General features: G+C 47.6%; 1 protein-coding gene across 2 annotated transcripts in view; it reads left to right on the top strand.

The window, feature by feature from the left end:
* DHRSX (dehydrogenase/reductase X-linked) overlaps positions 1 to 16,253 on the top strand; it is a 145,205-nt gene that overhangs the window by 32,494 nt on the left and 96,458 nt on the right. For both annotated transcript variants that reach the window (XM_055337754.1, XM_055337755.1), the window contains one exon: positions 1,742 to 1,810. In XM_055337754.1, coding sequence (XP_055193729.1) covers positions 1,742 to 1,810 — 69 coding nt within the window. The remainder of the gene's footprint in view (positions 1 to 1,741; positions 1,811 to 16,253) is intronic.

Genomic DNA, 16,253 nt, shown 5'->3' with positions numbered 1-16,253 from the left:
CCCTCCTGCTTCCTCTGGCCATTTACATCTTTTTTGCGAACATGGAGCATCTCTCCCAGTTCGTGCAAGCTTCCACCGGGCCACCCCTGATGCCAGAAGGGTGGCCTGGTAATGGATGGTTATTGAATATTTTAAAATCTCATGGGATTTCAGAAATAAGCTCATGCATGTACATAGCCCCAACTCAAAGAAAGGTGAATTTTATTTTGTTGTTTTCGATGCCTACAACACTGAGAGATGGAATACAATTTTCTGGTTATCCCTGACATGGCTTCCTGCCTGTCTGTGCACCCTGCCACGCAGGACGACTCTTGGAGCAAAAAATCTAACAACCGTGTAATAGCGTCTATTCTTGAAGGGGGCCCCAGGTGGGAGGGTCACGCGAGCCAGCCCTTCCCCCTTGTGACCTGGCCCTCCCAGGCCAGGTGTCTCGCCTGGTGTCCTCATGCCACCTGTCGGTTCTCGGGGCTCTGGGGGCTTCACACCCACATGTGTGTTCCTCAGATGCCAGCTCTAATCCCCTTCTGTGGGAGTGCTCCCATGACTCACCCGTGCAGGGAGTCTCAGGGTTGGCTCACCCCGCAAAGGATCTGAAAATCTGCCTCAGGTCCAGTTGTTCGTGATGGCATATGGGAAGATGGGATCTCCTGAGCTTCTCCCCCGAACTGCAGCCCCGTGCGGCATGCCTTAAAATTAGGACTGTGCGCTCAGGGACACAGTTGGGAAGCAACACGCCTTCCTCCAAACATCAGTGCACATTCATCTAGTCAGACATTAAGAAACCTGTTTCACTATTTCAACCCCCAAATTTCATAGTCTGTTTTTTAACAGTGATGTCCCTCCCGTATGAAACACTCTTTGCCTTTCTTCTAAACTCAACGACCACCGGAGCCATTTCTCTGCTGGTTTTTACAGAGTCATGGATAAGGAAATGGGAAATCCCAAGTATGGAGTTTTTATGGGTTTTTATGGAGTTGTGGATGAGGAAATGGAAAATCCCAAATATGGAGTTTTTATGGGATTTTATGGAGCTGTGGATGAGGAAATGAGAAATCCCAAGAATGGAGTTTTTATGGGTTTTTATGGAGTCGTGGATGAGGACATGTGAAATCCCAAGTATGGAGTTTTTATGGGTTTTTATGGAGTCGTGGATAAGGAAATGGGAAATTCCAAGTATGGAGTTTTTATGGGTTTTTATGGAGTCGTGGATGAGGACATACGAAATCCCAAGAATAGAGTTTTTATGGGTTTTTATGAACTCGTGGATGAGGAAATCCCAAGTACGTAGTAGGAATGTCCTATGATCATGTTTATAGCTCAGACCACCAGTGAGTGGGAGGAGCTGAGTGTCCGCTAAAAGTTTCTTAGCAAGGTCTATATCTGCTCTGACCTTGCCACCAACATTTTGTTGCTTAGGCTCCTCTTGGCTTCCCTGCCCCGACCCAGCCACCCCCCATGTTCATTGTGCCACCAGGTGCCTGTTGCCCCTGTAATCATCAAAAGGGGAAACTTCATACAAATGCATCCTTCTCGCCGATCCAGGCTAGAGGAGAGGCTTTGTCTGGTGATAGGTGGCGTTGGCCACAACTGCCCTGACGGCCCCGTTCCACCCCATGGCACGATGGGAAACCGTAAAGAGATCCCTCCGGGGTTATGTTTTGCATCTCAAGGCAACATTTTGTCATGCTCAATAATGTCTGAACAACATTCCCACGGATCCTATCTTTTCTTTTCCTTGTAGCTGGAAATAATGACAGCAGTGCCCCAGACGTCGTGAGAAAAATACAAGAAGAGACTTTGAACGACAAAGGTACTGCTCGCCAGCCAAGCGGCTGTTTCCCTTGGTCTGAGTGTGTGTTTGTGGCTGAGCCCCGGAACCCGGTGTGGGACCTGGGATCGCCAGCACGGGGTGGGTGGAGGTGGCACTCGGGGGGCAGGGGATGTCTCTCCCTCTGGTGCATTTCTTTTGGGGATTTCCGGCTCCCCCTGGCGAGAGACGAATGGCAGTGACCATGTCCCCGGGAGAGCGTTGCTGTGTAGGCGGCTCCTGGGGAACGTGTTGGGAAGCGCCGCTCGTTCTTGTCTCTCGTTCTCACCCCGTGTCCATCTCCAGGGCTGCAGGCCCTCTGCGGCATGTCTTCATGCGGGAACCACGAGAGGCGCCTGCCAGCAGGTGCTTCTACTGGTTGCTGGTTCTTGACTGGAGATCATTCAAACAGGGATGTGTTTGGCTCCACCCTGCTCTGTTGCAAACCCTGTAGTGCTTGCTCTCTCTCCTTGTTCCCCCCGAGCCGTGGACACCTGTTATATCTCTCCTGCTTGCAAGTGCTCTTGAGTGTCTTCTGAGCCCTGCTCGTGGGCCTTAGGTGTAAAGAAAGAAGATACAGGGCTCCTGGCTGGCTCCGTCGGGGAAGCGTCTGCCTTCAGCTCCGGTCATGATCCCAGGGTCCTGGGGTCAAGCCCTGCATTCGGCTCCCTACTCAGGAGGGAGTCTGCTTCTCTGTCTCCCTCTGCCGCTCCCCCTACTTGTGTGCGCTCTCTCTCTCTCAAATAAATAACAGGAAAAGAAAACATGCACATGACCATCTTGGACTGGCTCCAACCAAGATGGCGCCTTGAGCATGTCCCATGTGCTGGGGCTTCCCCTGTCTGATCGTATGGTGGATCATCTTCTTCGTCTTCTTTTTTTTTTTTTTTTAAGATTTTATTTGTTTATTTTGAGAGAGAGAGAGAGAGCATAAACAGAGGATGAGAAACAGAGGGAGAAGCAGATTCTACACTGAACATGGAACCCAACATGGGGTTCAATCCCATGACCCTGAGATCATGACCTGAGCCAAAACCAAGCATCAGATGCTTAACTGGCTGAGCCACCCCAGCGTCCCAATGGTGGTTCTTAATAGGCCAGAAGAGAGCGAGCCACGGATGGCAGTCAAGTCCAGTTAGCGTCTGTCCCATGGTGCCCTTATTATCTATCTAGGTCATACAGTGCCGCCGTGAAACTTGCCATTTCACCCTGTCCGCATGGCTGGGGGCGTCCTGGGTGCCTCCCACCTTTGTGACATGTTCCCTTTGATCCTGGGACACAATAGGCAGCGGTTTCCCCAGAGCCCAGAGCTGGTTCCGCTCTTTGTATGACGACAGGTGGCTGTTGCAGACGGGAGCCGATTCCTTCCACCACCTGCCCTGCACAGAAATGGTCATGATACGTGATCTTTGTCCCCGTCCCCATTTACCATGGCTTAAGGAGGTGGTGTTCTCCAACACGCTTGTGTTCCCAGCCCTGCAGCATCACGACGAGTATGTTACAAATACAGATGCCCAGCCCTGTGAGGAGTCACACCCTCTAAGGATGGGCCCAGAAATCTGCATTTCCATCTGGTTGACCCCTCACAGTCCCGCTATTTCGAGACCCAAAGAGGAGTCTCATGGGAAACCGCCAAATCATGTGTTCTTTGAGACTTTCGAAACATTCCGAATATATTTTTTAAGAAAGGACAGTTTGCCAAAACTTGCTTATGTTACAACCTAAGCAAGGAGGGAGTGTTTGTTCGTGACGTTTAAGAGCTTCACACGTTCTCACAAACCCACAACCAGTAGCCCTGTTTGTCGGAGGAAAGAATGTTCTAGAAGCCCCGTCTGACATTAGAAATGACTAACGCTGGCTCCTGTGTTGTGTGTTGAGATTGAGCTGTGGGCGTGGAAAGGCCATGCATCGAAGGGACGGTTCTGTGTCCGCATGTCCACGCTGGAGGGGAGGCCACCGAGGGTCTTGGGTCAGCAAGGCAATGACTCACGATCGCAAGATGGCATGCTCACTTCTGAGAGCGGTCACCCGCCTCTCGTCAGCTGATGGTGCCTCCTGCCGTCGGCTCCTGTTTCTTCTTTCCCGTCAAATGCCACAAAGTTGATGCACCGAATTAGCATCTGGGAGATTCAGGCAATAGGACGGATAACCCTTCGGGTGCACCCCTGCGGGCCCTAGAGCGCCAGCCCATCTCGATGCATGCTGCACCCCCTTCCTGCCTCCCACTCCTGGGCATCTCCATTTCTGAAAGGGGCAGACCCTGTCTGTGTACAAGAAGCATGGCTATGGGTCCTTGGTGAGGGCATCTGGCCCTACTTTGCTTTGTCCTTTCTGCTTCTTAGGACAGGACCGACAGATGCCCCGAGGGTGGTCATCGGTCTTGGGCTTAGCCTGGCCTGGGAGTGGGCGTGTGGGGCCGGGGAGGTGTCTCGCCCCGGGCTGGGTGAGCCCTGAGGTGTGTAGCATGGGTACTCCAAGTGGAGAACCTGTTCATGGCGGTTGCCTGTGTCCACTGTGACTGAATGGGTCTGTGGAGGGCGGGGTGGGGGGAGGTCTGAGCCAGACACACACACACATTTTAAGTGAATCTTGGCTGCATTGAATTAAACAAGAAAGTAACACTATTAGTTTTATATTAGAAGTGAGTGAGTGGAGGAGTTGGTCAGTGCAGGGCCCCTTCCGCCCGCTGTGTGGGACAACAGGTATACCAGCAGCTCCTGTGGGCACCTGCTGGGGGAGCTGCGTCTCCCCGTCCCTTGGCCACCGCCCATCCATCAGCAGCCCTCCTTCCTCTCAGCACATCTCCCTGTAATCAAGTCTAGCTCGGGATGCTCTCCAGAGCTGAGCTTAGCTGCAGACGCTTCTTTCCACACCAGCGTGCACCCACCAGAGCCTCCGAAATTCTTGCCCACACAACCCCCAGTAACGCAACTTGGCTTAGCGCCTGTGTGAGCCACACTTATTATGGATTATGGCTCTTCTGTGATTTCTGTGTTGGGTAATTGTGTCTCTGCTCTGCAGAGTCTTTGTCTTTTTTTTTTGAGCCAGCAAGCAGACATCGTAACATTAGTGTAGATAACTGTCAGAACACAATGATTTCTCAATGCCTACCACCTTTCCAGCCTACCTCTTCTCTGGACTCAATCTAAGTAAAAAAAAAAAAAAAAAAAAAAAAACCAGAAAACCCAACTAATGCTTAAATGCCTCATCCTCCTTAGGTTCTGGAACTTTCTGCCTTTGAGGTCATGGTCGGTCGAGACCCTACTTTGGGCTGGGGTGGGAGGCTGCCCACATCCCAACCTTCAGGTGATTGAGCACTTGGAAGGACGAATTTATGAGTGTTTTCAGGAACGGAGGCGATATGGCTCATCTCTCAACTGAGCCATTTTCCAGGGATAAGAATTTCAGTGCCTTGTCATCCTGTATCCATGGCGCCACCAAAATCTTTATTGTTCTTGAGTAATAACTGCTGAAGAAAGCCATCTCTTTTGGAGCGCCTACTCCTGCTTATCTAGGACCAAAACAATAAATAAAATGCAAAATAGAAGTACAAAACCCAACACCACCACAAAAACAAGTGACAGACGTAACAGGGTCCCAGTGAGCATGAGCACAAACGGGAAAAGAGCATTGAAATACTCTTAAAAGTACTTAGAGAAGGTATTTCTGTTTCGCGCGTTAGCCATAGACTCTCACAAGCTGTGAGAATTCCCTAATCCTAAATCTTCCGCGTGGCGATCCCATTGGAAATACAACGTCTGTGATCTTATCAAACAGGCTTTGCTTTGTGCTCTTGAGAAATAGCTTGTTGACCAGTTTCCATCTTCCCTGACATCATTCCGCCAGCAGTAGCTCATCCGTCTTTATTGGGAAGAGGGGCCAGCTGTTTGATTCACGGGCTTTGCCTTAGGTATTACATCCAAACCAGAAAAATCCCTTTCGTTGAAAGAGACCTTTTCCTGCACCCGGAAAAGTCAGTTGTGTTGCCGTTGCCGGCCAGACAGTTTCAGCTTAGAAATACATCTTTGAACTCTAATGTTTGGATTATCCAACTGGCTGTAAAATATTTTAATTGGTCATGGAAGCAAAAAAAAAATGCTATGATGTCAGTTCAATGTGCATTATGGGAACAGGTAACAGCGTCCCTGGATCGCGCCATCTACTAGTGTTCGTCATCCGAGGGAGATTCATATCTCGAATGTAGACCTACCGTGAGATGAGTAGACACCTACCATGTTTCTTCTTCTCGTAGACACTCTGATTCTGCAGAATGGTCCTTCTGGAGCTTGGTCCATTGGGACAACCTTGAATGAGTGTTGATTGCATGGATCTCTTGATTCTGCCCACCAGGTATCCTTTTTCTTTATGGCATAGAGTTCTCAACACCCCATTCGTACGGTGAAGCACCGGATGGAAGTTTGTTGGCCAACAGTCAGTGATATGCCCAAGAGTAGTCTCAACAATATTCTGCACGTACATTCAGGTCTGGCGTATACTCAAGGTGCCTTGTCTTCCTTACTTAACATAAAATAGCCCTTTTTGATGTAAATTTTTCAAACTTGAGTCCTATTTTATTTTTTTTGCCCTTCAGTTTTAATTCAGTGTCCTGGGTTGGGCAATAAGCAGCCACGCTGGCTAGCTAGACGACAGCCAGGCAGACGGACAGACAGCTGGTTTCCTGTGGGTAATTAGAAGGTTTAGAAGGTCACTGTGTCTTTTCTGAAGGCATTGGAGGAGTCGCTCAGCACTTTCTGAAAATTTAATCGGCTATTATAGGTCTCACCTTGTTCCTTACATTAAAGGCTCCTCATCTCTCAGGCTTACAACGATTAATTTTAACCTTTCGAAACACTAGCAAGGTGAGTTCTATGAGAGAGGCAATTGTCTGCCTGGTTTCCTTAGCGCCTCTATAAATACCTAGAGGATTAAAAAAAAAATCCCACGAGAAAGAATTTTCATCCTCAGAGCGCCTGCCACGTTCTGCTTCCCCCACCAATAATTTATGGACTATTTTCATGGCCCACAGTGTCACCGGCCGTTTTGTTTCTGCTTTTCCCCCTGGACACGTCTCAAGTGGTTCCTTTGAAGACATCTCAAGATGCTCTGTGCATCTAAGCTATGCGATGCGACATCACGCACGTGTAACCGTTTCAAAAAATTATTCTAGAAACGTTCCTTCCGTAGTATTTTTCCCTCCCGGGGAAGTGAAGTAGAGACTTCAGTTGCTGTAAAATAGAAGCATACGGTAAGAAAGGGTTGTTTTTTTTTTTTTAAGCAATAAACTGGAGTGTTCTGTAAAGATATTTTACACACATCATTAAGACCCAGGGATAGGGCCGCACGTTCTCAGTGACACATGGTTCTCAGTAGACAGAACCAAGCGTGTTCCCGAAGTGAGAAATCCCTTAGGTCCCCCTGCTAGCCGATGCTGTAACCCCTTTCGGGCAGGAGAGTCTTTGTGAGGTACTGTAATGCCTTGGACATAAATATTTATATATTTGCAGGTTTTATCTTAAAGGCTCTTCTCATGGAATCACATTGCACTCCCTGCAGAGAGCAGGTGTGAGAGCTGCATGATCCCAAGTATTTATCCACAGATGAGGTGATCCCTTTGTATCCCCATCTTCCCCTGTGGCTCCCAGCCCCCCCCCCCCAATAGATGCAGGTTTCCATCTGGGGCTGTTTCACTTCTTCCTCAAAATCCTGTGAGCATTTCTTTAACTGTGAGTCTGCTCATCGCAAGTTTCCACACCTTTCCTTTGTCTGAAAATGTCGTTACTTCACCTTTGTTTATTGAAAGGTATTTTCCATGGAGACAGAATTCCAGATTGAGAACATTCACTGACCTCCAGGATATTATTATTATTATTTTTTAAGATTTTTTTTTTATTTGTTCATGAGAGACACACACAGAGAGAGAGAGGCAGAGACACAGGCAGAGGGAGAAGCAGGGTCCCTGCAGGGAGCCCGATGTGGGACTCGATTTTGGGACTCAGGGATCACGCCCTGAGCCCTACCCCTGACCCCACGGTATTAAAGTTTTTTTGACATGGATCTTTATCATTTAGGATGAGAAGTCAGCTATAATTATTATCAGTACTTCATGAATATAAGTGTCTTTTTCCCATCTCTTCTGTTTTCAGAAGTTTGAGAATATGCATAAGTGTGGTTCCTATTTCTTCCTATGTTTATCCTGCTGGGGTGTAAAAAAAGGCTTTCTATATCTGTGACTAGTTGGGCATGATAAAATTTAGAGAACTTTCAGTCATTTTTTTATAACAATGTTATCTGCTCTGTTCTTTCCATCTTGTTCTCATGAGTCTGCAATTACACGTACGTTAGATAGCGTGACGCCGTCTAGCATCTCATGGAGCACTGTTCATTTTATCCCAGCTTTTAAAAATTTTGCTCTGCGCTTCAGTTTGGATAATTGCTGTTGACCTACCTCAAGTTTACCGAATTGTTTTTTTCAATTGTGTCTATTATAGTAAAAACATTTTTTTTTATTTGAAAGAGAGAGAACACATGTGGGGGCAGGGGAGCAGCAGAGGGACAGCGACAAGCAGACTCCCTGCTGAGCAGGGAGCCCGATGCCAGACTTGATCCCAGGACCTTGGGATTGTGACCTGAGTCGAAATCAGATGCTTGACTGACTAAGCAACCCAAGTGCCCCTATTATACTTTTAATCCCATCATTGGATATTTAAAAATATATTTTATTTCTCTATTCATGAGAGACACAGGCAGAGGGAGAAGCAAGCTCCCTGCAGGGAGCCCGATGCGGGACTCGATCCTGGGACCCCAGGATCATACCCTGAGCTGAAGGCAGACACTCAACAAGTGAGCTGCCCAGGGACCCCCATGATTGCAGGAAAACAAACTGTTTTTCAGGCTCAGGGTTTCCAATTGGTTATTTTTAGTTTAGCTATATTTCCTAACATTTTTCACGTCCTCATCCTTGATGCCCATCTGTTCTTGTAGGCTCCTTAATAGGTACTAGTTATTTTGAAGTCCTGTCTGCGAATTCTAACATCAGCGTCATCTCTGAGTCTGTTTCTATTGTTTCTTTTCCCTCTTGACAGCAGGTTACGTACACGTTGTTCTTTCTTTGCACGTGAAGTGATTTTTGTTGTGTATTAAACACCGTGACAGATCCACGGTGCAGACTTTGGGTTCCGTTGTCTAACTCTGAAGAATGTTGACTTTTGTAGCAAGCAATGATAAGACTTGCTGAATACCTGTATCTTATGGAAGCCCAGCTGAAGGTCTGGTTGTCATGAGTCTATTTCATTGTTGCCCTCGGGCCTTGGACGGAGCTCTTAATGTTGAGACACAGCCCTTTCTTCAAAGACATAGACCATCTCAGGTTTCAGGTGAGAGTCCAACATGCTTGCCAAACCCTTCCAACTTGGCAGGACTTAAATGTCATCGTGTCTCCCCAGCACCAGGCAGCAGCTGAAATTTCTCTGCTCACCTTTCAACCTTCCAGCTGTTGTTTGCTTCTGAGCTCCTTGGTGTGTCAAGTTGGAGCCTTTGAAATTCAGTCCTCAGCCAAGGGGTGCACAGGAGTTTCTACTCATATTTTGGTGCTCTGCTCCCCCACCCCCAGGCCTTTTGGTTTTAGGATTGTACCTGTTGATTCCAGCTGCCCTAACAGCCCCAAACTTTGACCACTGACCTCTTAGCCCATCTATTTATTATATTCTGCTCAAGCTCTACGCCTGCGCACCTTTCAGTTTTGGCATTGTACTATCAATTCCAGGTGCCCCAATAACCCTAAACTCCGATCTTTGACTCCTCGACGCCTCTGTTTACTGTTTTCTGCTTGAGCTCTGCATCTGTGCACATTGCAATCTGAGAAGTATCCTGTGAGGGTGGGGAAAGGGATCAATGAGAACTGTCTTTTGCAAACCAGGATTTGTGGTCATTCTCTGATAAGCTAGCGAGGTTACAATGAAGAGCCCGAGGAAAAGAAACCACTACACTTCTGTATGTTAGCAATTGCCATAAGCTGGGAAACAGCCAACATTGGGTTGGATACTTGCTATGGACCAGCTACTGTTGTAAAAACCTGTTACATGCGTCAATTCACGTGTCCTGCCCTTTGAGGTAGGTATTATCACTATATGCATTTTCCAAATGGGATCATAAAGAGTTTAGGGAAGTTGCTCAGCTTCATGCAGTTTGTAATAAGTGGAGACGTTGGAAATTTGAACTCAATCTCCAGGAATGAACTCAGAAATAAGTGAGATCCTTGGGGATGGGGAGGGATAGAGAGCGAGCAGCAGAGAAGTGGAAGGGAAAGAAATTGGCAGATAGAAGTTGAGTTGGGTGTCCATCGTCCAGGGTGTTCAGGAACACTGGTTTGTATAGTGTAGTGTGTTCTGTCCCCAGGAAGACTTGTTACACACACACCTGGCTTGTGGGTAGAGGATGCGCTGTGAGTGCACGTGTGTGTGAGGCCAAAGATAGCATCCCATGCTTCTGTCAGTGGGACAGAATGATGGCAAGAAAGTCATGGCGGTGACTTTCATAGGAAAGTCATGGACCACTCTTCATATCAGTAGGAATCAGCAGAGGGAACCACATGCTCCCCCAAGGACCCTGGAAATGCCCAAGGGCTGCGGAGTGTTCTAGAGTCTTCACGACCCAAGACAAGGGCGTGAATCCTTCAAATCCAGAGCATCACCTCAGGAGGAAGCACGACACAGCTGCTGCTTGGGTTCTGTGTACATATCTACCAACCAGCATGAGATCCTGCTTTCCATTCCGCCTATAACCTCTCACTTTTCCATGTTCTATGTTGTTGGACATATTTCTCTGTTCATAAATAGAAGTCCTTATTTTTATGCCTACCTACTCTTCCATTGTGGAGATAGACCAAATTATTTACCTAATTTCCTATCAATGCACTTTATCATTATTATCGTATAGGCTTGATGTCCTTGTATTTGTATCCTTGAATGCTTTTTCAAGTTGCCCTTGAGATGTATTCTTTTTTTTTTTTTTTTTTTGAGATGTATTCTGAGAACCAGAATGAGGAGTAGAACGGGTGTGGAATGCATGTTGGCAGGTGGCTCTCCAGGACGCTGGCACCAATCATGGCTGTCCCTTCTCCCCTGCCATGTGTTTTCATGCTGAATTGCTCATCTGGGTGATGGTTAGTCCACTTGGTGAAGCTGTGTTGGCCTGAAGAGGGGCGGCAAGGGCGAAATGCACCCAGTTGACATAGGATGTGGATGTCGCAATGCCTTGCTTTGGGAGCTCTAGGTAGAGATGCCTCTCTGCTTGGGTTATCTGGCCACCCGTCGCTGCGTGCTGTGAGCTAGCCTTCTGAACCTGGAGCACCCCCACTTGGCAGGCCACACCTTGGTGTTGCTTCAGCCTTTTTCTCCTTCCCTAATGTATATATCCTCACTCCACAGCCTGGAACATGCTGATAAGCCCTGGGCTTGGACGGGGAGGGCTTTCTGAGGGGTTTCCGTGCTTGGCGTGCCTGTTCCTCAGTCACTTATATCATTGCCATCCCAGGCATGGGCTTTACCCATCAGTCACCTGCCCTGACTCGTCCTTTGTTTTGAGTACTTAATTGAGGCTGCGTTTTCACCCGTCCAGTGCTGGGGAGGTGATGGAGAGGTTGACGTGATAGCCCGGGACAGCAAGGATTTCCTTAACTTGTCATCTTATAACGGCTTCCTCTCTGTGGTCTTCCCAAGTGCACTTGACTATAAGAATTTCACCTTACAGAATGACCCTTCTTACTCAGAGAAAATTCTGTATGTCCTTTTCTTGTAAGATTAAAGGTGAGAATGCACTTTCAGAACTTCTTTTTGGGAAATGACTCACAAGAAGGCTTCCTACCTGTAACACCCATTCTTTCTTTGTACCTGGGGGTGGGGAGAGGACATCACCGTGCATGATTGCATCACCATGCATCATTGCTCACCTGGCCACTATGGCCAGACCTGTTGGAATCTCTACTTTTATTACCCCCCCCCCAAAAAAAAATTGACATTAATTTTTTTGTGGAATTTTAGGCTTATAGAAATTTGAGCATAGAACAGGAAATACCCAACCCTGTGCCCCCACAGCTTTGCTGATTATTAACATCTTGGCTACAATCAATGAGCCAATATGGAGACATTATTATTAATTGTTATTGTTGTTATTGATAATGAAAGCCCATCGTTTACATTAGGGCCACTCTTGGTGTTGTGCATTCTGTGGGATTTGGACAAATGTACGGTGACATGGATACACCATTATGATGCCAAACAGAATCATCTTACTGCCCTAAAAATCTTCTGTGCTTGACCTGCTCATCCCTCCCCGCTGAACCCCTGGCAACCACTGCTCTTTTTACTCTCTTCATGGTTTTGCCTTTTCCAGAATGTCCTAGAGCTGGAATCATAGCATATGTAGTATTTTTCAGACTGGCTTTTTACACTTACTCATATGCATTGAGGAATCCTCCCTATCTTTTCATGCCTTTGTCAGTTTTAATCTGATCAGCAGTGAAATGAAATAGAGAGGCCAGGCAAAAGTTGGTGGGGACAGGCTTTTAATGGGGGAGGTTCTGCAGGGGAGGGAGAGAGCGGGGAAGTCGCGCGCAGGGGAGTGCAAGCGGGCTTTTTTTTTTTTTTAAAATAATTTATTTATTTATTCACAAGAGACACAGAGAGAGAGAGAGAGAGAGAGGCAGAGGGAGAAGCAGGCTCCCTGCAGGGAGCCTGACATGGGACTGGATGGATCCTGGGAGCCACCCAGGGATCCCTGCAAGGGGGCTTTTTAAGGGGGGTGGAGTAAGGGGTTGGGTATCTGTACTGGGATGACAGGTATTAGGCATATTACTGGTGAAGTCAGCATGGAGCAATAACTGCCCATGCCCTTATATGGGGTCAGAGTAAGGTACAGTTCAGGTTTTCTGCATAGACTCAGGCTCCCCCGGTGACGATGATGACGATGACATCTCCTCGGTGGTCTGCCGCTGATAGGAAAGTTCAAAGTTGGGGGCCACAGGGTGGGGGATTTGCCACCATTTTGTTGGTGCCTCCCTATCCCCCTTGATCCCGCCAGCCCAACAGTCTTGAGGGCTCATTTCTTTTAGCGCTGAATCTATATTTTTATTAAGGACAGACTGCCCTCTATACAGGATTCTGAGTGCTCATGAATAAGCATGAATAAGCAAAATGCACAGACATAGCTAGGCAGCAGGGGGTTTACACAGAGGAGGATGAGCAGCCATGCACGGTGTTTACGCTTTTTGAAAATCCAGCTCCTGTGTTACCTCGAAGGATGGTTAGGATCAGGGTCAGAGTGAGGTTCAGGGTCAGTATCAGGGTCAGGATTAGGGTCAGGGTCTTGGATTGCCATTAGGGTTGGTAAGGGGTAGGATCTGGGACAGTGTCTAGTGTTAGGGTTAAGGTCAGGGCTAGGGCCACGTTCAGGGTCAAGGTTAATGTGAGTTAAGGATTTAGATGTTGGGGGTTGATGTTAGAATTTTGGTTTTTCTTATGGTTTTGGCCAAGGTCTGTATCAGGACCAGGGTTGAAATGAGGATCAGGCTCAGGGTTGGGGGTATAGTTAGGATGAGGTTAGGGTGGAGGTCACGGTAGGATCCGTTTTTGGTGATTGTAAGGTTGCAGGTTAGGGGTTGCAGGTGCCCCAGTTTGTCAAAGTCTGATCGCATTTTGGGGTGAATCTGCCTGGAGGGCATGCTCTTCCTGACAGCCTGTCCTATACGTCCCATAAGATATACGTCTCACATCTGATTACCAAGCACCTGCCACGCACCCCTGTTTTGCAGAAATGCCATCTGCACTCTGAGTTTATTTCTCTCACATCTCCGGGTGGGCTGGGCAGAGGGGATCCCCATTCCTCCACAGCCGCAGCCCCCCCCCCCCCCGGAGTTTCTGATCTGGCATCGTGTTGTCTGCAAACAGAACCTGTCGGGATCCCGTCTTCTCTGTCTCCGTGTCAGCAGTACTGAGGACAGGGTTGTTTTACAAGTTAATTACCCAGAAGATTAAACGGGTGGTTTTAGCAGGGCCTATTGTATGCACTATTTAACAGATAAGAAGTAATGAGTGTCGTTCAAACAGTCACAAGGTGGCTTTGTCAGCTCAGCCAGAGCGCCTTATCCTGCCTGCCTTCTGGCATGTGGTCTGTGTGACCCAGAACTCCGGTTGCGGGTGGTGGTGGGGCCCCTGACGGTCACGTGGAGCCCATCCTTGATGGGCCTTCTCCCACCCCAAGAAAGAGACGCCCCACTCTCACAACAAATGCCCCCCCCCCCCCCCGTACAACATTTATCAACTGCTCCTTTCCTGCTATATGTCAGCCTCTCCAATCCAGGTCTCTCCAACCTGTCCCTTTATTCCCCAGACACCTCTGTAGTCTGCTTTGGCTTTGAAAACTATTAAGTACCATTAATAAAGCTTTGGTTTCTGAAATGGCAGCGAGGTGTCAATTTGGGGCTCTTTGCTCTGTTTCTCACACTCTACAGTCCCCGTGTGCCTCCGACGGGGGAATGTGCCCTAGATGGTGCCTGTAAGGGGCTGATGAAAGTTCCCCACTGAGGTTCCCCTTGCTTAAGGCAAGCTGACCTCCGTTGCTCAAAAGAGCAAGGCCTCAGACCATGCACTGCATCATTTCCCATTGCTAGAGATTTCCAGGTATAATTATCATTTTCTTAGGAAGTGATGGTGGCACTAGTGGGGTCTGGGCATGTTTCAGAGCCTCAGTGAGGTTGCAGAGGCATTTGAGAAGGTACTAAGAATGACTTGTAGATGCTCCTCTGGGCTGATTAATGGCCTTCAAGAAGATAACATCAATGGATGGATGGATGGATGGATGGATGGATGGATGGATGGATAAATGGTATACGGTCCATGCATAGAATGGAATATGACTCAGCCTTGAAGAGAAAGGATGTTGTGCACCTGCCAAGATGTGGATGGACCTTGGGGACAGGACCCTTAGTGGCATAAACCAGACACAGAAGACCAAATCCCGTGTGATTCCACATATATGGGGTTCCTAGAGGAGCCCTATCCATAGAGACAGGGAGTAGGTGGTGGGACCAGGGGCTGGGATGGGGATGCCAAGTTAATGTATCCAGAGCTTCAGTTTGGGAAGATGGAAAGTTCTGGAGATGGATGTGTATTTACCACAGACTTCTTACCATGGGGTCCCTCTGCCCATCCTGGTGGCCCCATTGAATAGGACCAATAATAACCCCATAGAACTCACTCACCTATATTGTCCAGAGACTTGTTGCCCCCACATGGCCAAGGGCTTCCTCAGGAGCGAGCCAGGCACCTGTGCTTTGTCCACCCTGAGCAGGCAACGCGATTCAGGTTCTTGGTGGTGGCGGGAGGGGGTTCCTGGATGTTCTTTCCCATCCAAGGGAGAATGGGGCTGTAGAATAGGCAGCCATTTTCTCCAGCTGATTCTTTTCTAGAAATTCATGCTCCCCTCCCCCCATTGAATATTGGTCCCATTGCACATCTTTGGTCTGGTTGAGGCCTCGGAGTTGGGGGACCCACCTCACCGCCACTTTTTGTCTGTAGGTTCACCTCTCACTTCATATCCCTTTATCCATAACCTTGGTGTCCCAGCCAACAGTGAGGTGGGAAGAGCTTCCTTTTCATATTTACTTTCAATGATTAAAACATGCGATTTCCACATGCCCAAACATGTTAATCTTTGAAGGCTGCCCTTCTAAAGCATGTAGACAGAGAATTTACACACAGGAAGATAGTATTTTATAAACAATAAAAATGGAATCTGTCGTATTTCTATTCCATGCCGCCATCTAAAGAATATAGCCAAAAAATATTGAGAGAATTTATACGGTGCTCAGTTCTTGAATTACTAAGAAATGATGAAAAAAAGTTGTGTCTGGGTGCCCTGGGACTGAAGTGAAAATTGGGGATTAGGGAAATGGAAGTATTTGTGCAGAAATAAAACACCAAGTGAGAACAGAGAAGCTACGAACAAAATTAATAATCATTTCCTTTTTTTTTTTTTTTAAAAAAAAAGAAAGAATAGTAATTCAGCAGACCATTATTCATCCTCTGCCCTGTAAGAAGAGCAAAACAAATTAAATCTGCCTTGGAACAAGAAAGAGGAAATAACGTCTAATAAAATGTGGTTTAAATTTGGGCGAGGAGCAATTTATTCTTGACTCTGGGCTAGTATCTTTGATTACCAGTTAGAAACGGATGTCTCATTCCCAGATCGAAATGGAAAATCGGAAACGGATCAGCAATCTGTTGAAATAAGTGAACGTCAGAGCTCCCCACCGAAAAGGCTCTTGCCTGCTATGGAGTTCCTTTATACTTTTCCTAAACCTCCAAGGGTGGTCTAGACCAGGGTCTGCAGACTCCCCCGCCCCCCCCCCCGGCCTAGAGCTGGCCCTCTGCTTGTTTTTACAAATAAAGTT

Source organism: Nyctereutes procyonoides, unplaced genomic scaffold (assembly GCF_905146905.1).
Source record: "Nyctereutes procyonoides isolate TBG_1078 unplaced genomic scaffold, NYPRO_anot_genome, whole genome shotgun sequence".
In the NCBI taxonomy this organism is placed as follows: domain Eukaryota; kingdom Metazoa; phylum Chordata; class Mammalia; order Carnivora; family Canidae; genus Nyctereutes; species Nyctereutes procyonoides.
Note: the sequence above shows the minus strand (reverse complement) of the source record. Positions and strands in the feature narration are given on the sequence as shown.